The sequence below is a fragment of the Labeo rohita genome, chromosome 8 (genome assembly GCF_022985175.1).
Source record: "Labeo rohita strain BAU-BD-2019 chromosome 8, IGBB_LRoh.1.0, whole genome shotgun sequence".
Lineage (NCBI taxonomy): Eukaryota > Metazoa > Chordata > Actinopteri > Cypriniformes > Cyprinidae > Labeo > Labeo rohita.
The window spans coordinates 19,849,492-19,874,530 of record NC_066876.1 but is presented as its reverse complement, the minus strand read 5'-3'; the positions used below and the strand labels follow the sequence as shown (position 1 = coordinate 19,874,530).

Here is a 25,039-nt window from a genome sequence, read left to right as displayed (position 1 = left end):
GTTGAGGTCAAAAGTTTGCATCCCCCTTTCAGAATCAGCAAGTTGTTATTTATTTTTCACACATATTTCACACAAAAGATGTGTACATACAGTCCACAAGAGAAAATAATAGTTGAATTCATAAAAAATGATCCCGTTCAAAAGTTTACATCCCCTTGACTCTTAATACTGTTGTTACCTGAATGATCTACAGCTGTGTTTTTTTGTTTAGTGATAGTTGTTCATGAGTCCCTTGTTTGTCCTGAACAGTTAAACTGCCTGCTGTTGTTCAGAAAAATCCTTCAGGTCCTGCAAATTCTTTGGTTTTGCAGCATTTTTGTGTATTTGAATCCTTTCCAACAATGACTGTATGATTTTGAGATCCATCTTTTCACACTGAGGACAACTGAGGGACTCATATGCAACTATTACAAAAGGTTCAAATCTCACTGATGCTCCAGAAAGAAAAATCATGCATTAAGTGCTGGGGGGTGAAAACTTTTGAACAGAATAGAGATGTGTACAATTTTCTTATTTTGCCTTAATATCATATTTTTTCATTTAGTACTGCCCTTCAGAAGCTACAGGAGATAGTTACATGTTTCCCAGAATACAAACTAAGTTAAATTTACCCTGATCTTCATATTCAAAAAGTTTTCACCCCCTGGCTTATGCATGGTTTTTCCTTCTGGAGCATCAGTGAACGTTTGAACCTTCTGTAATAGTTGCATATGATGCTCTCAGTTGTCCTCAGTGTGAAAAGATGGATCACACAGTCATACAGTCATTGTTGGAAAATGCTGGGGGAAAAAATGCTGAAAAAAAAAAGAATTTGTGGGACCTGAAGGATTTTTCTGAAGAACAGTGGGCAGTTTAACTGTTCAGGACAAACAAGAGACTCATGAACAACTATCACTTTGATCTTTTATGTGAAATATCTTATTCAGATCAGTACTAAATAAACAATAATGTGCATTTTTATATGATCCCTCCTATTTTGGTAAAAGAATGAACATTTTGCAGATTCTGAAAGGGGGATGTAAACTTTTGACCTCAAATGTAGTTTGTTATATTAATAGAAAACAGTCATTTCAAATTGTAATACTATTTCACAATATTTCACACCAAACTTTGTCATACAGATGTTTTTTTTTTTTTAGTGATATCAATATTCAGAAAGCTAAACAACTGCATTTCCCTCTTTTATATCGTGTTCTCCGCAGATAAAACGGTTCACCCACCTGTGTCAGAAACCCACCCCTATGAGGTTCTTGACCCTGCCAGCATGCCCCCAGGTTTGGGCTACACTTGCAAGATGGTGGATGGGGTTGTTCATGTGTACACGCACAAGTAAGACATTATCAAAAGTGATAATGTAATATTTTTGCTTAGCTAGTAATAGTTTCTATAATGGGACAGTAGTTGTATTTTTTTGTCTTTCTTTTCTTTTTTTAATATATTTTTTCATAATGTCATCATTTCATCAGTTCCTCAGAGTTGGACTTGCCGTACCCAGACCTGCAGGAATACATAGCTGATATGAACATGATGATGGCACTCATCATTAATGGCCCAGTGTAAGTTGTACTGAACACTCTGAGATTTATTTCAATTCTAATGCAGCAGATTCAGGAAAAGATGATCAAATTACTGACTGAAACAGCCTGTTCTGTAAATGTAAGCTGATCCCTGCGAAGTGGGCTCCTTCGCTTGATTGAAATTATGCACTGACCTCGGTTTGAACCTGTAGATGAAATGTAAAAAATGAACCTATTCTCACTGAGATAAAGACTTTTAATTAATTTGTAATCTGTAAAATGTCACAAAGATGAAGAGGTGGCAAAGTCTGATTAAATCTGACCCTAAAAATAGCCATATCTGGTCTGATCTGAATTAGGTTTGGCATACAGATTCCTGATTGTATATTTTTCAAACAGGAAATCTTTCTGCTATCGCCGGCTGCAGTACCTCAGCTCCAAGTTCCAGATGCACATTCTGCTAAATGAGATGAAAGAGTTGGCAGCACAGAAGAAAGTCCCTCATCGTGATTTTTACAACATCAGAAAGGTCTGCTATCCAACAGCTTGAATACACAAAAAAATTGTTTATTAGTGGTTGTCACAAGAAAAATCTGATTATTTGTTCAATCTTTGCTGCTTACTTGTGATGTAAATCTTACTACTGAACTTTGACATTTGAACCTTCAGGTGGACACACATATCCATGCTTCATCCTGTATGAATCAGAAGCACCTGCTGCGCTTCATTAAAAGAGCCATGAAGAAATATCCAGGTGAAATCGTCCATGTAGAACAAGGTCGAGGACAGACTCTATCAGATGTGTTTGAGAGCATGAACCTGACGGCCTTTGACCTCAGCGTGGACACTCTGGATATGCATGCGGTAAGAACTGTGGAGGTAGTTATACACATGCCATTAGTGATTAGAAAAATACTTCTACCATCACAAGCAATTAGACATCATAATTAAATTGATAGTTCACCCAAAAATGAAAATTCTGCTATTAATTACTCACCCTCATGTCAAAAATATCTTAATTTGTGTCGGCGCTGGTAGCCTCGTGGTTAGTGCGCCGACATATACAGCGCAACTGCGTTCACGGCGACCCGAGTTCGTCTCGAGGTCGATGCCGATCCCACCCCCTTCTCTCTACCCACTACTTTCCTGTGATCTCTCCTCTGTCATGTCTGAATAATAAAGGAACAAAAAGACCAAAAATATAACTTAAAAAAATATATCTTAATTTGTGTTTCAAAGGGAACAAAGTTCTTACAGGTTCGGAGCGACATGGGGGTGAGTAATTAATTACAGAATTTTCATTTTTAGGTGAACTAAATCTTTAATAATAACAATAATAATAATAATAATAATAATAGAAACTGAATATACACTACACTTGTAAATACAGTACTGTTAAAATGTTTGGGGTAAGTCACATTTTTATATTTTTGAAGTCTCTTATGTTCACCAAGATTTGATCAAGACTACCATAAAAACATTAATATTGTGAAAAAAAAAATTGTGAAATATTGTAATTACATTATTATTATTACAATTTTATTCCTGTGTCGGTAAAGCTGAATTTTCAGCAGTCATTATTCCAGTCTGTAGTGTCACATGATGCTTCAGAAATCATTCTAATATGCTGATTTGGTGCTCAAGAAACATTTTTTATTATCGATGTTGAAAACAGTTGTGCTCCTTAATATTTTTGTAAAAGCTTTGCTGAGTAGAAAGTTCAAAATAAATAATCATACAGAATAAATATAAATTAGAAATATTTCATAACATTGTAAATGTCTGTGCTGTCACTTTTTGTCGTTGAGTAAAAGTATTAATTTCTTTAAAAAACATTACAGACCAAAACAAGATATAAATATGTTAAATCTTGTTGACTTAACAAAATATTCATTAAAAAATAATAAACTGAAAAGTAACAAAAATATATACTTAAGAGAAAAGAAAGCTGAAATAACACAGAACCTAACTTGAAGCTGTTTCACACAGATGTCAAGGCAAATATTTAGTGGGAGTTCCAAACTTCATGAGTTTGTGTGGGATCTAGGTCACTCTCACTGCAAATATGTTTCACAGAGTTGCAGATGCAGTCGCACAAGCTTAGTGGGTTTACACTTAAGTGAGAACTGAAAAAGTTGATGAATGACCTGTTGTTCTCTACTGAATGCTGACTGTGGCGGCTCTAAATGAATGCTATACACATAAGTTGCTCACAGTTTAATGGATCCCCAAACCATGTGAATCAATATCTTTACTGAAAGAGAGCCTTTTCTAAATTGTATTTGGAAATAATTGGGCTACACGGAAGAAGGAAAGCAGGTTTTAAAATAAAGATATTCTGTTTTTCTACAGGATCGTAACACATTCCACCGTTTTGATAAATTCAATTCCAAATACAACCCCATTGGAGAGTCCATCCTCCGAGAAATCTTTATCAAGACTGACAACCATATTGAGGGGAAATACTTCGGACACATAATCAAGGTATCTGTTCCTTATAATCCTTGAGATTAACGTAAACTCATGAATTCAGTTTTATATGGTAAAGTGCGCCCCCTGCTGAGAGTTGTATGTTGGTGCATTTCAGGAGGTGATGGCAGACCTGGAGGAGAGCAAATATCAGAATGTGGAGCTGCGTCTCTCCATCTACGGCCGCTCGCGAGATGAATGGGATAAACTGGCTCAGTGGGCCGTCAAACACAAAGTTTACTCAGATAACGTGCGCTGGCTGGTGCAGGTGCCCCGGTTATTGTGAGTACTGAACATTAAAAAGTATTAATATAAAGTGGCAGTTTATTATCTGATGTCTGCAGTAGACCTAGATCTATTTTTGGCATTTTTTAGCCTTTATTATGACAGGACAGATAAGAATGGACAGGAAGGAAAATGGCAGAGATAGGGGGTGGGATCAGGAAAGGTCCTCAAGTCGGGATTCGAACACGGGGCACCCGTAGCGCAACGGCACTGTATGTAGACCTAAATCTTTGATAAAATTTTAAAAATACAAATATTGACACTCGTCTAAAAGTTTGGGGTTGGTAAGATTTTTTTAAATGATTTTGAAAGAAGTGTCTTATGATGTATATTTTATTTAACCTTTTGATGCTCAAAAAACGTTTCTAATGAGATAACGGGTAAAAACAGGTTGTTTCTTTTCTCTACAGCGATGTGTACCACACCAAAAAGCAGCTATCGAACTTCCAGGAGATGCTAGAGAACATTTTTATGCCTCTGTTTGAAGTCACTGTCAATCCCAGCAGCCACCCAGAGCTGCACCTCTTTCTGCAACATGTGAGTGAACATTTAGTAATGTAGTAAAGCTTGTATTTGTGTAAAATTATATTTTCTGTAAATAGTTTAATTGTATTGAGACTGAATGTTGATGTGCCCGTTAGGTTGTGGGGTTTGACAGTGTGGATGATGAGTCCAAACCTGAGCAACACATCTTTAACCTGGACAGCCCAAAACCTGTGAACTGGACGGAGGAGGACAATCCTCCATATTCTTATTATCTGTACTACATGTATGCAAATATGACTGTACTCAACCACCTGCGCAGGTATTTGATGCCCCCCCTTTTGCTTACCAATATGTATTAAATTAAGATAAAAATGTACACTACCAGTCAAATGTTTTTGAACAGTAAGATTTTGAATGTTTTTTAAAGAAATCTCTTCTGCTCACCTGCATTTATTTGATCCAAAATACAGCAAAAACAGTAATATTGTACAATATTTGTACTATTTAAAATAGCTGCTTTCTATTTAAATATATTTCCATTATTATCTTTACTCCAGTCTTTAGAGTCACATGATCCTTCAGAAATCAGTCTAATATGCTGATCTACTGTTCAAGGAACATTTTTTATTATTATTATCATCAATATTTAAAACAGTTACGTACTTTTGAGGATTCTTTGATTAATAGTATAAACCAAAGATCAGCATTTGTCTGAAATAAAAAGCTTTTGTAACATTATACATTATACCATTCAAAAGCTTGGAGTCAGTTAGTTTTATTCGGAAAGAAATGATAGAAATTAATACTTTTATTTAGCAAAGATGCTTTAAATTGATCAAAAGTGATGATAAAGACATTTATAATGTTACAAAAGATTTCTATTTCAGATAAATGCTGTTCTTCTGAACTGTCTATTCATCAAAGGAACCTGAAAAATCTCAGCTGTTTTCAACATAATAATAAAAATAATAATGTTTTTAGAGCAGCAAATCTAAATATTAGAATGATTTCTGAAGGATCATGTGACTGGACTAATGATGCTAAAAGTTTAGCTTTGTATCACAGGAATAAATTACATTTTAAAATATATTCAAATAGAAAACAGTTATTTTAAATAGTAAAAACATTTCAAAATTTTACAGTTTTAGCTTGGTGAGGAGAAGATTCTTCTTTAAAAAACATTAAAAATCTCCCTGTTCAATAACTTTTGACTGGTAGTGTATGTATTGTATACCGATTCAGATTTTAAAGATGGATTAAAATTTATGTGTAGGTTACCGAATTAAAAAATGTTTTTAGTAACACAACCGTGTTTAAATGTCATCTCTTTCTCCCAACAGGCAAAGAAACTTGAATTCGTTTGTATTACGTCCACACTGTGGAGAGGCAGGCCCTATTCACCACCTCGTGTCTGGATTTATGCTGTCAGAAAATATTTCCCATGGCCTGCTTCTGAGAAAAGTAAACAAACTCTACATACTTACACTGAATCATGATTGTCCTTCTACATCTCGTCTGCTCAGATACAAACAATGTTCATATTTTAAATATTTTTTCATGATTGTTTGTATCAACCCAAGGCCATATGTGTTAATATCACACCTTAACAATTTGCCTGTATTAAACAGAACACTTGATTACAGAGATTCAAACATTGATATTCTCTGTTCAGCTTTGGCCTATCCACCTTTTTCTTCCCATAAGAGAGGGCCCGTTTGCATATTTTATGGGTCTGGCTTCCAATCTTATCCATGTCCGGGTATTTTTAGCTGTACAGCTTGTTTTGCTGCTTGATATTGCAAATTGGTGCGGCTTGCCGTATTATTTTAATGTATTATCTTAATTATGAACACACTGGCTTGTAGTGCAAACAGTTTTACCGTTTACTGCAACGCTTACTGTTATTCTTCTCGTTATTTCCCTATAGTGGATAATGAACCAGAAATCTCACCCATAGGCTTACTTCTGCGTTGAAGAAAAAGGTGGTTAGTGAACGTTAATAAGCTAAAGTTTTGACAGAACAATATCTGTCACTTTTTCTCACACTGGGTAGAGCTAGATCTAATATACTTAGAGATAATATTCTTATCTTAAGACCCATTGCAAACAGTCACAAGCTTATCAGTCCACCCAGAGTTTTAAAGCGAGATGTTTGTTCATTTTCCTCAGGCTCCTGTACTGCAGTATCTTTATTACCTGGCTCAGATCGGCATTGCCATGTCTCCACTCAGCAACAACAGTCTCTTTCTCAGTTACCATCGAAATCCGCTGCCTGAGTACCTGTCCAGAGGCCTCATGGTGTCTTTGTCCACTGATGACCCACTGCAGTTCCACTTCACAAAGGTCACAAGCTAAACCCTACCATCAAATATTCTAACAAGGTTTTAATTATATCTGTCATTCCTTGAGTGCGTTCAGTGATGTGTTTAACCTAGTGTGTGGTTGTTCAGGAGCCGCTGATGGAGGAGTACAGCATCGCTGCTCAGGTGTGGAAGCTGAGCTCATGTGACATGTGTGAGCTGGCCCGAAACAGTGTGCTCATGAGTGGATTTTCTCACCAGGTGCTTACATCTACACATACTCTCTCTCCCTCTGTCAGCAATGGAGGAAGTCAGTTTTGGGTTGTTTAGTGTGCACATTTTAATTTCTACATTTTGGTAACACTTGACAATAAGGTTAACATTTTTTAAAGGGAACCCTGGGTATTTTAACATGAATGGCTTAAAGGAGAAGTCCACTTTCAGAACAAAAATTGACAGATAATGTTCATGTCTTTCTTCAGTTGTAAAGAAATTATGTTTTTTGAGGGAAACATTTCAGGATTTTTCTCGATATAATGGACTGATATGGTGCCCCGATTTTGAACTTCCAAAATGCAGTTTAAATGCGGCTTCAAACAATCCAAAATGTGGTTGTAAATGATCCCAGCCGAGGAAGAATGGCCTTATCTAGCGAAACGATCGTTTATTTTCTTAAAAATAATACAATTTATATACTTTTTAATGTCAAACGCTCGTCTTTTCTCGCTCTGCCAAAATTGTATTATATAGATGTTTTACCTTATTTGTTAAGGGTGTTTGATCTTCTTTGCTTGTTCACATTGTGATGATTTTGAAATGATTTTTTAAGTTGAGGGAGAAAATACTAGTTTTTTTCGACATACCCTAACTGTCTTGAGTCAGAATACACAGAGTTCAGGGAGAGAAAGACAAGAGGAGCGTTTGAGATTAAAAAATATTTAAATTGTATTCTTTTTTTTATGAAAATAACCGATCGTTAGATAAGACCCTTCTTCCTCGGCTGGGATCATTTACAACCGCATTTGGGATCGCTTGAAGCCGCATTTAAACTACATTTTGGAAGTTCAAAATCGGGGCACCATAGTAGTCCATTATATGTAGAAAAATCCTGAAATATTTCCTTAAAAAAAACAATTTCTTTACGACTGAAGAAAGAAAGACATGAACATCTCGAATGACGTGGGGTGAGTACATTATCTTTCAATTTTTGTTCTGAAAGTGGACTTCTCCGTTAATTTAATGTAAATGATGTCTCTTACAGAAATATTTAGTAGAAAACCCATGAAAGATATACGTTATTTAAAAAATCCACATCGTTTTATACATATTTTGGGCTATGGGGTGCGCCATTATGATGTGAAATGGTTGCACTAGGTGAGCTATTGGCTCTACCTGTTGCTATTTGTACCACAACACAATTCAGAGCACAGAACTCTGAAAATAAAATACTAATACGATGACCACAGCTACCGAAAGAGCTTACAAATGGCAATGGATGTAAGTGTAAGCTTAAACCACCATTGATTTTTCCCACAAGGAGTCTAAACGCCCCGGATATTGTGTGAAATCCATGCTGAGAAACTTGTTCAATGGCTGCAGCATCATGATAAGAGTTGACATGTTTGTATTCTGCAAAGATGGCATCTAGGGTTTCTTGTCTCTGCCATTTGAAAGATCTTTCAGTAGCTGTGGTCTACTAAAAGCCTCAAAGGCATCAAGGCTAAAGTGGAGATTAATGCAGTCATTTCACGTCATTGAAAAAATGGCGTCCAAAATATGTATAAAACAATGTGAATTTTTTAAAAGATGTAAATCTTTCATGGGTTTTCCGCTACATATTTAAGTAAGGACGTCATTTAATTTATATTAAGCCACACAAGTCTTAATACCTGGGTTTCCCTTTAACATTAGTTAAAGGGGACATCAGATGGCCTTTTTTCCACAAGTTGGTATGATTCTTTAGGGTCTTCATGAAACGTCTGCAACATACCTAGGTTAAAATTCCTCAATAGTCATGTAAAACCATGGCCTTTTTTACCTTTTCAAAAACAGCTCTGTTCACAGCGACCCGTTTCGGTGCATGGCTCCTTAAATGATAATGAGCTACTGCTCACTCCGCCCCTCTCTTCCGTTTTTTTGTATATTTTGTGGTGTTACCATCAAAAATAAATCTACTAATCTACTGTGTCCTCAATGCCTCTGATGGCAGACAGTGTACAACTGGCTAAGGGTGGAAATATGCAAAAATGTGACAATCCGTCAGCAGTTGTGGGCGGGGCTTGAGCAGTATGACATCATACAAATCAAAATGCATTGATAATTGAAGGTGTTTTGTTTTTGGAGGTTTTTCAAAAAAAGTAATGAAGGGATTTTTATCATTGTAGGGTGGTTGTGTCCACACACTGCTAAAACACATTTATATGCAAACACCATGTAAAAGTGAATTTGCATCCGACATCCCCTTTAAGCCTTTCTGCTTTTAAAAGGGAGGATAAAGTACTTCTGATATCTTTTGTTGTTGTGGCAACCAATTTGGTTGGGCGTTCAAACACAACAGTATATTGGCACAAGCTTATCTGTCATTAGTGAAATTACAGTAGTTAGAAGCCAACACAAACAGACTGCCTGACCTGACCTCATTCTCTGAAACCCTACGGTATATAGAGGAAAATAAGACACAGATGACTTCACATTATATATGGCCTCTTTTGCATTTAGGATATTTGTGGCATCCACAGTATGTTTTGGCTCACATTTAGTTTAGTTCAATAAACAGTTTTGGTATATGGTTTGGTCACACTTGATGTCCACTGTGCATTTTGAAGCCAAACCACTAATACAGACAATTAAAACACAAGGAATTACATATAAAAACAAAACATGTGACTAACGCATAGTTATCTTGCGCCTAGGTGAAAAGCTACTGGCTGGGGCCTCATTACATCAAAGAGGGGCAGGAGGGCAACGACATCAGACGCACTAATGTTCCAGACATCCGAGTGGCGTACCGCTTTGAGACGCTGTGTGAGGAGCTGAATCTGATCACCCAGGCCGTGCGGTCAGAGGAGCTGGAGATGCTTGAAGAGCAGGGGTCCCTGTGCATGGGTGCAGGGCCGGCCAGACGTTAGCAGTGTCATGCACTTTCAGTTATTCACCCAGTGCAGAATGTGAGTGAAAGGTGATTCAGGAAAAAGCAAGTGGTACTCTCTGCAGAGTCAAATCACTTCCAGCTCCACCTCTCTGGACGTCTAATGGAGTAAAGGGATAGAGTAGCTCCACCTGTTTGGCACAAACTACATTCACTCCTCCTCAATGGACGTCTAGCGAGGAGCAGCTACATATAAACTCCACCCATTTGCCCTGCAGTGAGCAGCCTCTCGGGAAATGTGGCACAGTCTTACTGTGTTTGACTCTACTGGTGTTCAACTAAACCTCCCCCCCTCTATTTTTTTTTTTTTAATACTATATTTGGGTATTTGTGAGAAATGTACTGTTGTTTTTTTGGTTGGGAAGAGCAGGTTTAAACTTCTCATTACAAGATAATTTGCACAAAGGAAATGCCAATGTTGTGTTTGACAAACACATAAACATTTTGATGAATACCAACTGGAAACACTTACAGTATCTGCGAAGGCTCCAGAAATCCACAGTCAAGCATCAGGAAACCCTAGAAATTTCCCCCTTTGTTACTGTGGACCTTACACTGTTGTTAAACCTGCAGTCCAGCATGAAATCTGTGAAATGGTTTACACCATCATAGATAATAAGCATTTGGTGTCGCTTGTACACTTGTTTTGAATGCTAACAGCCATAAACAATTGTTCTTTGGCTACTATGTGTGAGCTCAAATACCCATGCACATCTCTGCCATGAGCCGTCAACATCCTGTCATTTTTAAATGGATTTTTATCTCCTTTATATGCTTGATTGTAACAGGTTCTGTTCTATTAAGTTTATTATTGTGATGGTATTTATTTTATAGTGGTCGTATCCTTTGAGTCATTTAGCCATTTTTATGTGTGTTTGTAATTGAATAATGATTAGTGCTATTTATTGTAAATCAGACATGATAATATCAAAGTGAAGTTTATTTTTTCTGCTGTATTCTGTATCTCATAATTAAAATATAATTCTAAGAGTCTGTTGATATACTAATTCACTGTATTTTTCAAAGCAGAAATAAGTTATTTCTTGTGAATGTGCAAGACTTCGGATTCTTTAGCCGATATAGGTAAATAACTCGAGGGAAAAGCAAAGTAATGTGAAACTATTTTTGTACAAACCAGTGTTCTGTGCTTTTTGACCAGCGTTTTCCTGTATCCTTTGTTTCTCTAGTGTTGGGGCTGTAAATTCTGCCTAAACTTGTAGTATTAGAGCTAGAGCATCAGCTTTACAGTAACTTACATGTTGTTGCATTACAGTGCAGTTTGGTCCAGATTCTTTTTTTAATATTAAAATAAAATAATTGTATGTTTTTGGGTGTTTCTGAAAATCTGGGACCAGAATAAAGCATAGTCAGAAGTTTTTAAGATAACTGGAAGACTTCTTGTGACCTTTATATAAGACAAAGGGTTTAAAAAAAAAAGGTGAAATTAGTTAGGGTTTATTAAAATCACCTGTTGGGATATAAAATTACTCAAGATAAACATCTCCTTTTTGTTAATTATGGTACATTAGACATACACTACCGGTCAAAAATTTTTGAACAGTAAGATTTGTAATGTTTTTTTTTAAAGAAGTCTCTTCTGCTCACCAAGCCTGCATTTATTTGATCCAAAGTACAGAAAAAAAAATTCTCCAGTCACATGGTCCTTCAGAAATCATTATAATATTCTGATTTGCTGCTCAAAAAACATGTATTATTATTGTTATGTGGAAAGTTTTTCAGGTTTCTTTGATGAATAAAAAGCATTTATCTGAAATAGAAATCTTTTGTAACATTACAGATGTCTTTATTATCACTTCTGATGATAAAGTGATGATAAAGAAATTAAAAGCATCTTGCTAAATAAAAGTATATATATTTTTAATTTCTTTCCCATATGTATGTGTATATATATATATATATATGGAACAAAATCAGCACTTGTGTCATATTGGTTTTGCTGCCCATGTGATATTGTGTGATACGTAATATATATAAATATGAGACAAAACACATGCAGGGGCATTTTTTGCACCATTATCTTGAATTTTGGGGCATAACCTCCAGGTCTGGTGGCGGGGCAATATATATATATATGTGTGTGTGTGTGTGTGTGTGTGTGTGTGTGTGTGTGTACGAAGAGTTCTTCTAAAAGCCATCTCGGTCAAAAATGAGATGATATAAGAGAGATGATACTCTGGATGCTCTGGACACATATTATACGTCCATCAAATACTTTTACTTCAAACTCGCTAAATCCCAGCCTGAGCCCAATCAGAAGTAATGGTACTTAGGAGCTTGATAAAAATGCTTATTTTAAAGAAAAACGTCAGATGGACTTCGAGGCTTTTGCATCTGAACTCTTCATTTATAGTGTATATTGTTACAGAATCTTTTTATTTCAGATAAATGCTGACTTTGGATCTTTCTATTCGTCAAATAATCCTGAAATAAATGTACTCAGCTGTTTTAATTAAATTTATTAATACTAATAATATTAATAAATGAATGTTTCTTGAACAGCAGATCAAAACAGCAAAGCATATTAGAATGATTTCTGAAGGATCATGTGACACTGGAGACTGGAGTAATGGTGCTGTAAATTTAGTTTTGATCACAGGAATAAATTACATGTTATATTATATTTTCAAATTACTGCTTTTGTTGTATTTTGGATCAAACAGATTTATATAACGAGAACATGTTGATCTTTTGGTCCCTAAAAGATTTTTTTCTCCCTGGTAAAATGCTGAAGCAAGCATGTGTATTTAGAATGCACATAAGCCTGTTGCTTGCTTGAAAATATAAAATAAATGTTTAAGATTATTTAGCACGAACAGAATATTCACAACATGACACACCATTGATTTTGTGGGTGTTGTATCTCTTTAACTTGAAACCGCGACCCCACATTAGGGGTGTTCGGTTCCGGTTTTTTTGTGGAGTCGACTCCGACTCCCAACTCCTAATTTTGGAGTCGGTGGAATCGACTCCTCGACTCCATTTACTTCGAATTAAAATAGGGTCAGGATTCAGAAGGTGCGTCTCAATATGCTTCCTCGTTTCCTCACTTCTCGCTCGTATGTCCTACGACCCTGAAACCGATCGAGCTCCGCTCTCATGTAGGACATCTAAATTCTTTAATTCCACAAACATTTATTATTAATCTTAAGATCACAGATTTTCATTTACCTTCATTTTTACTCTCTGTAACAACTTATTTTAATCTAAAACTAAATTTTAATATACTAAAATATAATAAATATAATAAAATATACAAATCAGTCAAATGTTTTACTGTTCAGAAATTGTCATTCAGATGTAAGGCAAACAAAGGTGTATCCTTGCTTTAAAAAGATGCTACGGCATATTGCTATTCAGAAAGAGTGTCATCTGAACTTGTTTCGGGTGAAGCCTTGACCGTTTTGAGATTAGTTCTCCAGCTTTTGAAAATACCCGTTCACTTGGTACTGAGGTAACTGGCACACTGAGGTATTTTCTTGCAAGTTCACGAAGCAAATGAAACTTTGCTTCTTTCGCACTCCAGTACTGGATAGGACATTCTGTTCGAACAATGTTGGGCTCTGCCAGGTACAGTTTGAGTTCAGTTAAAAAATCTTGTCTAGGATTTTGTGATGAAACCTGTAAAAACACATTTTTAATAAAGACAGACATGTGTATATTAGAAAAGGCAAAAATCAAATATCAAATATGTAGTTCACCCAAAAATATCACTTAGTTATGTATGATTTTACTTAACTTGAGAGAAAATACCTTGAGTTCTTATCCAAAGTGATATGCCTTTATTAAAGGTACACTGTATACAGTGCCTTCCACTAATACTGGAGCAAAGGCTTTTACTGAATAATCTTTTGCTCAGAATATTAACAAACATACTCTGCAAACAACTGCAAACACAACACAGTTGTGAACTTATGATACAGCACATTCTTCCATACGTTATTGCTCACATATGTGAGCAGTTACCATACGATACAAATATTAAGGGAAAAATATCAATTGAACTTTCATGAGTCACCTACTTCTTGAATGGCCCAAGGGTAAGCACAGTAAATAAACAACACATTTTCTATCCCTCTGCTATCCTTTCAATTTAATCTCTTACCTGAGTGTCAAAATCATGCCAAAGTTCATTTGCTGTTGAAGAAGCTAAAGGTGTAGATGCTTGTGCCTGTCCTTCTAAAACAAACATTGCACCTTCAGATGAGAGGCTCTTCACAGCCTCATCAGCCTTCTGTGGACTTATGAATCCGAGTGTTTTGAAGCACGGATCGAGGATGGTTGCTTTTGACAGAAGACTAACAGAAACAACAAAAACAATTCATTGTACAAATCACAATCGACAAGAAATGAAAAACATGAAATAACTCTGTGAATGCACACTTTCCAAAGTGTTCAGAAAGACCATGGCATAAAACCTAATACAATAGGTGTATGTTTGTGTCATTCCAATCCATTACATTAGCAAAAGTACATCAGCTTTCCACAGCCACAGTATTTCTGACCACAGTAAAAAAATCTATATGCATCTCATGGGGAAACATACCGTGAAGTCTCATAGGCACTGCATCTACGCTGAAGGGTACCATTCAGAGCTTCTGCAAGACGATATCCAATGTTACCTTTTTCTTGTTGCTGCATCATACTTGTGGTGACCTTCTGTAGGTTTCGAACCATATGAATGCATTTGGATGCTGTTACATTGAGCTCTGCAGAGATCTCCTCTGTTACCTGAAAGAATGGATGGAGAATCTTAAAAGAGAAAGAGAAAAACAAGAAACAAATTAAAAACATTAAAAATTAATTATTAGTTAGCCCAAAAATGAAAATTATGTCATTTACTCACCCTCATGTTTTTCAAACCTGTATGAGTTTCTTTCTTCATCTGACAGTAGCCATCGACTTCTAAAGCATTTTTTTCTACTTTGGAATTTTACTGTTACAGTTAATTCTGTCTCGTTACCAACATACAGAAAACTCAAACAGGTTTTCGAACAACATAAGGGTCAGTAAATGATGGAAATTTATTTTTGGGTGAATTATCCTACACAATACAATGAATGGGGCTGTGATTTACCCTCACAGCACTTTCAATCGCATCCCAGTCAGAGCTAAAGAGGACTGGCAGTCCAGCATCTATTGTTGATAAGGCAGCAGACAGTGGGACTTTAACGGCTAGGAAGCGTTCGAGCATGTGGAGTTCCACCTGGTTTCAACTTCTTGTACAAGTTTGTACTCTGGAAGCTTCATTTCCCGCTGATATTTTGAAAGTTTCTCCATAGAGACACAGCTGCTCTTAAAATGTCCAACAATTCTCTTCACCTTCTCTCTGGTTTCGGTTAGCTCAGCAACTGCAGACAGGCCATCCTTCACTATAAGATTTAAGGTGTGTGCGAAACAAGGCATGTGCCTTAAAACAAGCATTGTCCGTCACAACGCACCCAACTTTGTTTTCAATGTTAAAATCCCTAAAAATCTCATGAAGAGCTGCTGCTATTTCATCGGCAGTGTGCCTCTGTGGGAACCTTTGGGGACAAAAGAAATTGTAATCACAATTACATGTATGCTTAAAACTACAGGAACACCCAAATAAATGGTAACCCTGCCTATGAAAACCCAAAGATTTACAGTTTTCTACATAAAATCATCCTATACAATGTAAAGAACATTCTGTAAAGACAGGGTAGGGTACTCTGTAAAAGGGTAGCTGACAAATAAGTTTTTAATGTCTCATACGGTGTAACAGCACAAATTTAGAAAAAAAAAAATTTCAGCAAATTTCAAGAACTCTCTCTCACACTAAAAAAAAAAATTAATTAATTAAAAAATTACCTGTGTACGTCCAATAAACATGACATGAGGCTGTCATCGATAATAAAGTGTGCTGTGACCGCCAAGTATGCTTCTGTGTTTATAGATGTCCACATATCTGTGGTGACAGATATGTGATCAGCTTCCTGTAAACAATAATAATGGTGACAAAATATTGTTAACAAATTTGACAATTTTGTTGACAAAATTTGAACAATACTGTGGCTTTGAAATGTTTTTGATTGTTTGAAATTGAACTGTTTTGACAGCTTTCTCTTGTGGCAACTAGCACCAGCACCCCATCTACCCCTATATCAACATAGATCAAATGAAGGCATTTAGCAAATGCTTTTATCCAAAGCAATTTACAAAAATTATTTTGTACTTGAGCAATTATAACAGAATATAAGATGGCTTGATCGTGAGAAATTATGATATATAAAAAAATAAGCTGAAATCTAAAACTTTAGACAGAGAATCTATTACAGCAAACAAATGGACTATACACACCTCCATTTTCTTTTTCAAAGAAGTCTTGGTGGTATCATACTGTTCTTCGAGGTTTCTAATTAGTGTTGATCTTGATGGGAGTTGATACCTTGGATCTAAAGCATAAACAAACTCTCTAAACCCCTCATCATTGACAATGTTGTAAGGCTGCATGTCTTTCACCATCATTTTGAGGAGCTTGTTATCAAGCCTTTTCTTTGGAATGCTGTTAGCTGCAATGCAAGAAAAAGATTAAAAGTTCAGTTATTTCACACTAATTGTATAGAACTATGTCACGTAAATAATTGGTACTAAAGCCTGTTCAATAAAAAAGAAAATTACTGACAGCCCTAAATAGCAAAAATAATCTGCCTTCACAAGAATAAATATATACATTAATCTATAGTTTCACTCAAACAGAACCCAGCAGTTGCATAAACACAGCCAATAGTTTAAGACTGTGTCTTAAAAACTAGTCTGAACAACTAGAAATTATTTAGGGCTAATTAGTTTTATCTTTGTAATTTAAAATAGACCAATCTTCCTTTTAATGTAACAGACTTAACAAAATTATGACCAGTCTTGAAGAAAAAAATTAATTGACTACCATGTAAGACTAGTCTAAGCAGTTTATGCTACTAGCCTGGTGCAAGTAGTCACAAAAGTAGTGGAAGTACTCCCTATATTACATAAAAACTCACCTAGATAAGGATCCTTAATAGCATACTGGTGCATAACTGTCTGAATCGGACGTTTCGCTGGTGGAGGACAGTTTCCTGACTCAGCTCCCTAACAAACAAAATGTCTGCACATGGTCAGATGAAAAAATGCATACAATATCTTTCATATTACTACACATTACAAGGTGTGGGTGGGAAAGGGGAAATTAAACCAAGGCCCACCATCTTGTCTAATCTTATTCTAAAAGTGACGTATTTTTGTAAGGGTTGTAGGTGATTTTACTGTCATTTAAATTTGATATATATGGACATTAACTCATAAATAAACTCCTTATTTGGATTTACATTTCATTAGCTGAATTATGTGTTTTATCTTAATTAAATATTTATCTGGGACTGTACAGGAAAACATATAACTAGCGTTACAGCGTTTACCTCATCCATCTCATCTTGACTGGCAGTGGTGCTTGGCCGTTGAAGTCTTGCGAGTTCTGTTCGATGAAACGCTTTCAAGTGTTTCCACATGCACGACGTTGAACTGTTGAATTTTAAACAACGTTTACAAATATCACAACGAACTTTAGTTTTGTCTTCGGTCTGGTTGAAATATTTCCACACGGTTGAGGTCGGGGTTGCCATTATAAGTTAACGTTACTGGATTCAAAAACAGTCATCACTCAACAGTATCACTCAATCAACCACCACTTGCCAATAATGGGCATGTCCCACTCTCACCCTGAGGACTGGTACATGATTGGTTCGTAAAACCTACTGCAGTGTTTTGTGCCAATCACAACCAATTGACTGTATTGAACCACATCATGATTGAGCCGCAAAACAGACCCAACAGAAAAAAACTATCTATACATTATTGTTCTTTGTTTTCCTGGCATTACTTATTTTTTCCTCTCATTTCTTTATCTTTTTGTTTTAATTTCTGTATCTTTACATTCATTATAATCTTTTCGTTATAATGAACTGTTGCTGTGTTGAACTTGAAAAAAACACTCGACACTGGGAGTCGATTCCGACACTAGGGCTAGTGAGAGTCGAGGAATCGACTCTTTTGGAGTCGACTCCCCATCTCTACCCCACATGCGCGCGCACACCCTCTCCTCTCCTCCATTCTGTTGCTCCTGCACCTCATTTTGAAGCGCAACGGTGCAAACTCTTGTGGCAAGATGGCAATGAAATTGGCTTACTGGGATATACGCGGGGTAAGAACCAGTCGTAATTTGTGCATAACTATTTTATAATCATTTTGCATAGTTAGGCCTTTAATTGATTCATTTTTTTTTTTTTTTACGACGAAACACTTCCTGTAATCTGTACATTCATAGGAGCTACATTAAACACTGGACAAAAGCCAATTTTAACTTTGGGTTATAAAAACGTGTCTGAGAGCTGATTTAAGGGCACAATGCAAGAATGTAACGGCGAGCTGTCATAAATTGCCTCGGTTTATAACAAGCTGCCATAACTTGCCCCTTATTAAAAAGTCATACGCTTTCTGAAGTCGCAGAACACGCGTAAACTGAAGATAACTTTTTTGCTGTATGTTTCAAAAGATTCAGGGCAACTTAACAACTTTTATGTGGCAGCATTTCCACAGCTAGAAGAATAGTTATTTACTCGAGAGTCTTGACTGCTGCTTGGCAAAAATGACCAAATCTTTTAATTCAGTGACATGAATGTGCTGTATTTTTTTTAATATTCCAAATTATATTTATGGAATAGTTATGATCCAGTTATTATCTGTAAACCACTTTTTGAACATAGACCTGAAAATAAAATTTCCAACTTAAACTGATGTAAATCTTGAATTCTTTGGAGCAGACTTAAGTTTGTTCTCTTTTTACAGAAGACACTTGGCAGTATTAAAAATGAAACTAAAAAGTTATATAATCTTAAGATGTCTTTTATTTTGAAATTGTCATTTCCTGCTTGGTATGTCACTTGGGCTTAGGTGCATTTCTACCTGTTAGTTCTATGGCGAGGCAGGATGGAAGGGGGTGAGTAGCTGGAGTGCTCACTTTTTGTTGACCGTTTTGTTTCGTTTTATTTTGTTTGTTTTATATAATTTAGTTTATTTTCTGTTTTATACTTTACCAACATCATTTATACTATCTTGCTCCTTTCATCATTGTAAATAAAACTTTCTGTTTTGCATTGAAACATGTCACGGATGCTTTTCCAATATATATATTGTCGCTGCTACAATATATATATATATTTCCAGTACATGTTTTAGTATAAAACTGTGTTAAAATAAAAGCCATAAATCTAAACAAGTTGAGTTCCAAATTTGAGGATATCTAAAATAAAAAAAAATAAAAATTTGCTAAAGTTTAGTTTGGGTGGAGTACTAAATGTTTCCACTAGATGTAATTTGCATCCCATTAATTTTCAGTGTAGTCATTTTTGATGTAAACAGTACAAGTGTGACTTTTTAATGTTTTCAAATCCTATCCATTTTTGTTTGTGTATTCACATAGCAAGTGCCAAAACCTTTATCAGGTTTTGTACCATGCTGATGAAGTAAAAAAAAAAAAGAAAAGCAAAAAAAAAAAAAACTTAATTTTTCTGTCAAAAATGACCGAACAGTGCCAAAGGGTTAAACAGGTTGTGTTATGTTATTTGTCCAATCAGTATTATTCACCTCAAGAATATAAAAATAATAAGAACATTAACCCAGGGTTTATAAATATGCTGTGTAAATAAATCTATCAGTCAACCCTCAGTTAATCATGTAAAGTGTGAAAAACATTTTACAGCAGCTGGAGTTAAATATACAGCATGTTATGGATATCATTTAATCTGATTACAGCTTGCTCAACCAATCCGTCTGCTGTTGGAATACACTGGTACCAAGTATGAGGAGAAGTTCTATTCTTGTCGTGAGGGTAAGTGATGATTATTATAACATACAGTAGCAGACATACTCAGATTGTCCATATAAAAGCACACTGATTTTATGTTCTTGCCTTGCAGCTCCCAACTATGACAGAAGCTGTTGGTTAAATGAGAAAGAGAAACTTGGGATGGACTTTCCTAATGTAAGTTACATAGTTACCCTCATAGTATTGTTCAGTATAACATGCAATAACTAACCTTCACCTTCTTCACCAGTTGCCATACCTAGAGGATGGAGACACGAAAGTAGTCCAAAGCAATGCCATAATGAGATACATCGCCCGCAAACACAACCTCTGTGAGTACTCGATTGATTTCTTTATTCTTCAAAAACAAATCTTTATTTTACTATCTCAAGCATAACTGAAAATAGCCATCCAGATGATGTTAGACTTCTCTTTCTAATGTGTTGTTAGGCGGGGAAACTGAAGAAGAGCAGACGAGAGTTGACATCTTGGAAAACCAGGCAATGGACTTCCGCAATGGTTTTGTCCAGCTCTGCTATTTTGACTTTGTGAGTGATTGATTATATAAAAATATGTATAACAGCATTGAAGAAGTTTGCAACTAATAATATGAATTTACTTGTTAACTAATAACACACATGATTTGTAATCCATTTGTATTCGATTACAGGACAAAAACAAATCATGCTACACTGAGAAACTACCAGGAATTCTAAAGCAGTTCTCTAACTTCCTTGGTGACAGGAAGTGGTTTGCTGGGGACAAGGTAAGTAGGCATAATGTTTGGAAGCACTCTTTTCCATTTAAAGTGGCAGGATATAACCGTATATTAGTTTGACATGCTCGTGCCACTGTCTCATCCTGTAGATCACATTTGTGGACTTTATCATGTATGAGTTATTGGATCAGCATCGTATGTTTGACGCAGCGTGTCTGGATGACTACAAAAACCTTAGATGTTTCCTGGATCGCTTTGAGGTTTGGATTCAGCTTTTGTCACATGGATTGATTTGATAGTCTCACCAAAGTTCATCCATATTGTGACCGATATGAATTGTGTTCCCTGTCAGAGTCTTGAGAAGATTGCAGAATACATGAAGTCAAGCAGATTCATGAAAACACCTGTGAACAGCAAGATGGCCAAATGGGGAAACAAGAGTGAAACTAACAAGATTGTGTCTTGATAAAGCATCATAAAATGTTACACCAGCTGTTTTTGCTTATAAGGTCAATGCAGTTGAATTGCACAATGATAATTTTTTGGGGACCACTATTTTAAACTTTTCAATAACTAACAAAGTGATTTAATGATGATTAGTTAAATGTATATCCTGTACTGTACAAGTAATACAGTTAACATTAGTATTGATTACAAAAGCACTACAAAACAATCCGAATTCTCAGTTGTTGTCTGTAGACAGTGCAAGCACTTATGTTTAAATTGAAAGTGTTCAGGCGAGTGGCGCACTTTGAGTGTGACTATTTGAAGTGTCGTGTTGCCCCTCCCAATCGTCCACATGCATTCGGCATTGAGTGCCCACTCCCTCTATTCTAACTTACTGCTCCTGCAGAAAAGTTCTCATTTCAAGTAGCAAGATGGCAATGAAGTTGGCATACAGGGATATACGCGGGGTAAGAAATATTTGTGAAAATTTTGCATAATTGTGGTTAGACATTTAAATTTTATTTGACCTGCAAAATTTAGTGTAATAATTTGATAGCTTGCTTAAAGTTTGCTTAAAGTTACTTCATAAATCGATGCTCTATTCTTGAACTACTCAGTTAGCAACTACTCAGTACTGATGTCTTTATATTTTAAACACAGGATTCAGAGCTAGTCAGGGGGTCTTTAGGAGTTGTGGATAAAATATTTAACATGCTTTGTCTTGTCTCGCCAAACCCACTGATACTTCGCTATATGTAAAATTTAAGCTTAAGGTTAAACCCCAACATCCAACTGCAAAACGTGTACCGCAAAACTAACGAAACGATCGGAACACCATCTGAATTCTAGACGCAGCGCGGAAGGCTGCACATTCTGCGCAAAATGATTCACTGTTTAAGCACTCGAAACACCACAGGCTTGTGACGCCTGATGGTCACAAGAACTTTAGGTTACTCACATAACCCCGGTTTTCTGATAACATGAGTGAGGTATCTCACTATGGGAATCGCCTCGGGCGTGACCAATCTGGAAGCACCAATTGCACCATGTCTGTCGGTTGACAGACCAATCACGACAGTGATGCGGGAGTCCCGCCTCCCCCCTATATATGTCACTGCATGACCGTCCCCACCTCATTCTCAGCATATCTCTTTGCCGTGCTACTGCAAGGAGTGTGGTGAGATACCTCACTCATGTTATCAGAGAACCGGGGTTACATGAGTAACCTAAAGTTCTCTTTCAAACATTCCTTCGGTATCTCACTATGGGATATAGACAACTCCCGTATTGCAGATATGCTGTCCGAAGCAGGCGTGTCAACCAACTCAGTGATGTGTGATAACATAAGAATGAAAACCCCCATTATTCACAGAATATAATGGAGACATTTGAAAAACAAAACATCTGCATGAGTTTTTTTTTTTTTTTTTTTTTTTTACACACTTAGGACGGAATGAGCCAAAGACGGCTCCGTAACATCCAGCTTGTAAAACTTGACAAGCCCAGCTCGCCGCTGCACAAATGTCTCGAATTGAAACGCCCTTGAACCACGCCCACGAGGAGGCCAACCCTCGGGTACTATGAGCTCTCAGCCCTTCTGGAGGGCTAAGGCCCATGCTGTTATAACCCACTATAATAGCTTCTACTATCCATTGGGACAGGCGCTGGCGAGAAATAGGTTTACCCCTGTGAGAATCAGCCCATAAGACAAATAACTGATTATTCTTCCGCAGCACTTTTGTTCTGTTTACATAGCAACGCAAGGCACGGACAGGGCACAAACAGTGAAGCCGCTCTTCTTCTGGAGATGAAAAGGGCGGCGGATGAAAAGCCATTAAATCCACTTGATTATAGGTAGGAGCTGACTCGCTCACCTTAGGTACGAACGCTGGATTGGTTTTGAGAGACACTCTCGAGTAATCCATTGGGAACAGCATTCAAGAGTTATGAACCGACAAAGCATGAAGTTCACTAACCCGTTTTGCAGTTGAAAGAGCCAATAATAATGCGGTCTTTAGCGAAAGGAGCTTCAGATCACTGCTGTCTATAGGCTCAAAAGGTGTACAAGATGTGCGTTAAGTGCGTTAAGGACCACAGACAGGTCCCACGGCAGAATCAGTGACCTTGACACTCTGTTCAAAAGCCGTGCACCTCTCATAAACCTGCATACAAGCGGGTGACGACCCACAGTGTTATCGTCAATCCCCACGACACGCAGAAATCGCCGCGAGATACACCTTAACGGTGGAAAAAGCTCTGCCTTTATCCAAAAGTTCTTGCAGAAAACATAACACATCTGCAACCGAACAGAGAAAAGGAACAATGCGCTTATGCGCGCACCATTGCTCGAAAACGTTCCATTTCTTACCGTAAGCAGAGCGCGTTGAAGCAGCTCTCGCGTTCTGAATTGTCTCGATCACCCTCGAAGGCAATCCCGTAGCATTCAAATTTAAGCAACCCTGTTCGGGGCGGGGTGGAATATCTCCCCGCGCGCCTGCGAGAGGAGGTCTCTGCGTAGTGGGAGAGGCCATGGCTGGTCGACTAAAAGCGGCATTATCTCCGCCAGCCACACTTTCCCCGGCCAGTTTGGGGCAATCAGTATGACTGAGTGGCCGTACTCTCTTACCCTTCTTAGAGTTGGTATTATCAGGCTTAGCGGAGGAAACCATAAAGGGGCCATGGGTGTGCTAGGGCATCCACACCCATAGGCACACCGTCTCTCGCTAGCGAGAAGAATAGAGGGCAGTGACTGTTTTCGCACAATGCGAAGAGATCTACGGCCGCGCGGCCAAATCTCTTCCACAACTGGCCCACTACCTGAGGGTGGAGGCTCCATTCGCTGTACCGAGGATTCCCCCTGGACAGGAGATCTGCCCCTGCATTCATTATTCCCGGGACGTGCGTTGGCCGTAATGAATGAAAGTGTTTTCTGCCCCACACAATCAGTTTCTGTGCCAGACTGTGAAGCTGAGGAGAGCGTGTGCCCCCTTGGCGATTTATATATGCCACCGTGGTCGTGTTGTCTGATCTGATCAGAACGTGGTGGTTCCACAGAAACTGCACAAAATGTTTCAAAGCTAGAAACACTGTTAATAGTTCCAGGTAATTTATGTGCGCACTTCTCAGCGAGATGGGCCATTTACCTTTCGCTATTCTGCCCTCGCACACTGCCCCCCAACCTGAGAGCGACGCGTCCGTCGTTACCACCTTCCTCATGGAAACTGCTCCCAGCGGAGTCCCGGATTCGAGGAACGAGCGGTTTTTCCAGTAACGGAGAGCGCGCATGCAATGTGCCGACACCATCACTTTGCGGTTGAGGTGACGTTTTGGACATAAGTGCAGTGACGCTGTCCAATTCTGAAACTCTCATTCGCAACAGTCCCAAAGGAATAACCGAGACTGTTGAGGCCATTAGCCCCAGAAGGCGCAGACACAGTCTGAATGGGACTTTCCTCCCTTTTTGAAAAAGGGATAGACAGCCGCGAATTGACCTGATGCACTCCTTTGACAGAAATGCTTGATACTGATCCGATTTCAGTCTGAGGCCTAGATAAACTATTTCCTGTGTGGGCACCAGGCAGCTTTTTGTCTTGTTTATCTTGAAACCTAAGCTCTCCAAATGAGACACGAGCATCTTCGTGTCCGTCTCCGCTTGCTGCCGTGACGGAGAGCAAAGAAGGAGATCGTCCAAATAAGCTGACACTCTGAGACCTGCTGTTCCCAGCGGTGATAGAGCCACTTCTATACATCTGCAAAACGTCTGTGGGGCCAGTGAGAGCCCGAACAGAACAG

The 25,039-nt window shown here is 37.5% G+C and overlaps 3 protein-coding genes across 9 annotated transcripts in view; 2 read left to right on the top strand and 1 right to left on the bottom strand.

The window, feature by feature from the left end:
- ampd2b (adenosine monophosphate deaminase 2b) overlaps positions 1 to 11,198 on the top strand; it is a 29,480-nt gene extending 18,282 nt beyond the window's left edge. For all 5 annotated transcript variants that reach the window (XM_051117588.1, XM_051117590.1, XM_051117592.1 and 2 more), the window contains exons 7-18: positions 1,203 to 1,329; positions 1,467 to 1,556; positions 1,917 to 2,046; positions 2,187 to 2,381; positions 3,870 to 4,001; positions 4,105 to 4,268; positions 4,682 to 4,808; positions 4,913 to 5,076; positions 6,098 to 6,218; positions 6,927 to 7,100; positions 7,208 to 7,318; positions 9,970 to 11,198. In XM_051117588.1, the coding sequence (XP_050973545.1) occupies positions 1,203 to 1,329; positions 1,467 to 1,556; positions 1,917 to 2,046; positions 2,187 to 2,381; positions 3,870 to 4,001; positions 4,105 to 4,268; positions 4,682 to 4,808; positions 4,913 to 5,076; positions 6,098 to 6,218; positions 6,927 to 7,100; positions 7,208 to 7,318; positions 9,970 to 10,185 (1,751 nt within the window). In that variant the 3' untranslated portion in view covers positions 10,186 to 11,198. The remainder of the gene's footprint in view (positions 1 to 1,202; positions 1,330 to 1,466; positions 1,557 to 1,916; positions 2,047 to 2,186; positions 2,382 to 3,869; positions 4,002 to 4,104; positions 4,269 to 4,681; positions 4,809 to 4,912; positions 5,077 to 6,097; positions 6,219 to 6,926; positions 7,101 to 7,207; positions 7,319 to 9,969) is intronic.
- Positions 11,199 to 13,289: 2,091 nt separating this feature from the next.
- Positions 13,290 to 15,637, bottom strand: LOC127169266 (zinc finger BED domain-containing protein 4-like). The gene is made up of 5 exons (XM_051116508.1): positions 15,301 to 15,637; positions 14,770 to 14,975; positions 14,329 to 14,521; positions 13,659 to 13,844; positions 13,290 to 13,340 (listed from the first exon to the last, which is right to left on the bottom strand). Exons 1-5 carry the CDS (start codon positions 15,415 to 15,417, stop codon positions 13,290 to 13,292), a joined length of 753 nt encoding a protein of 250 aa, XP_050972465.1. The 5' UTR covers positions 15,418 to 15,637.
- Positions 15,638 to 18,288: 2,651 nt separating this feature from the next.
- LOC127169672 (glutathione S-transferase Mu 4) overlaps positions 18,289 to 25,039 on the top strand; it is a 49,969-nt gene continuing 43,218 nt past the window's right edge. The window contains exons 1-8 of one of the 3 annotated variants that reach the window (XM_051117203.1): positions 18,289 to 18,420; positions 20,031 to 20,106; positions 20,195 to 20,259; positions 20,333 to 20,414; positions 20,533 to 20,630; positions 20,753 to 20,848; positions 20,950 to 21,060; positions 21,153 to 21,473. In XM_051117203.1, coding sequence (XP_050973160.1) covers positions 18,385 to 18,420; positions 20,031 to 20,106; positions 20,195 to 20,259; positions 20,333 to 20,414; positions 20,533 to 20,630; positions 20,753 to 20,848; positions 20,950 to 21,060; positions 21,153 to 21,266 — 678 coding nt within the window. In that variant the 5' untranslated portion in view covers positions 18,289 to 18,384 and the 3' untranslated portion in view covers positions 21,267 to 21,473. Of the gene's footprint in view, positions 18,421 to 20,030; positions 20,107 to 20,194; positions 20,260 to 20,332; positions 20,415 to 20,532; positions 20,631 to 20,752; positions 20,849 to 20,949; positions 21,061 to 21,152; positions 21,474 to 21,663; positions 21,715 to 25,039 lie in introns of those variants that run through there. The other 2 variants (XM_051117200.1, XM_051117199.1) reach the window with 2 other exon arrangements.

Coding starts and splice junctions, on each gene's coding strand:
- LOC127169266 (XM_051116508.1), bottom strand. CDS start 15,417: ATGCTCGAACGCTTCCTAGCCGTTAAAGTCCCACTGTCTGCTGCCTTA. Junction 14,976..15,300: donor CGATTGAAAGTGCTGTGAGG/GTAAATCACAGC, acceptor TTCTCTTTTAAG/ATTCTCCATCCATTCTTTCA. Junction 13,845..14,328: donor GGCATGATTTTGACACTCAG/GTAAGAGATTAA, acceptor GTGTTTTTACAG/GTTTCATCACAAAATCCTAG.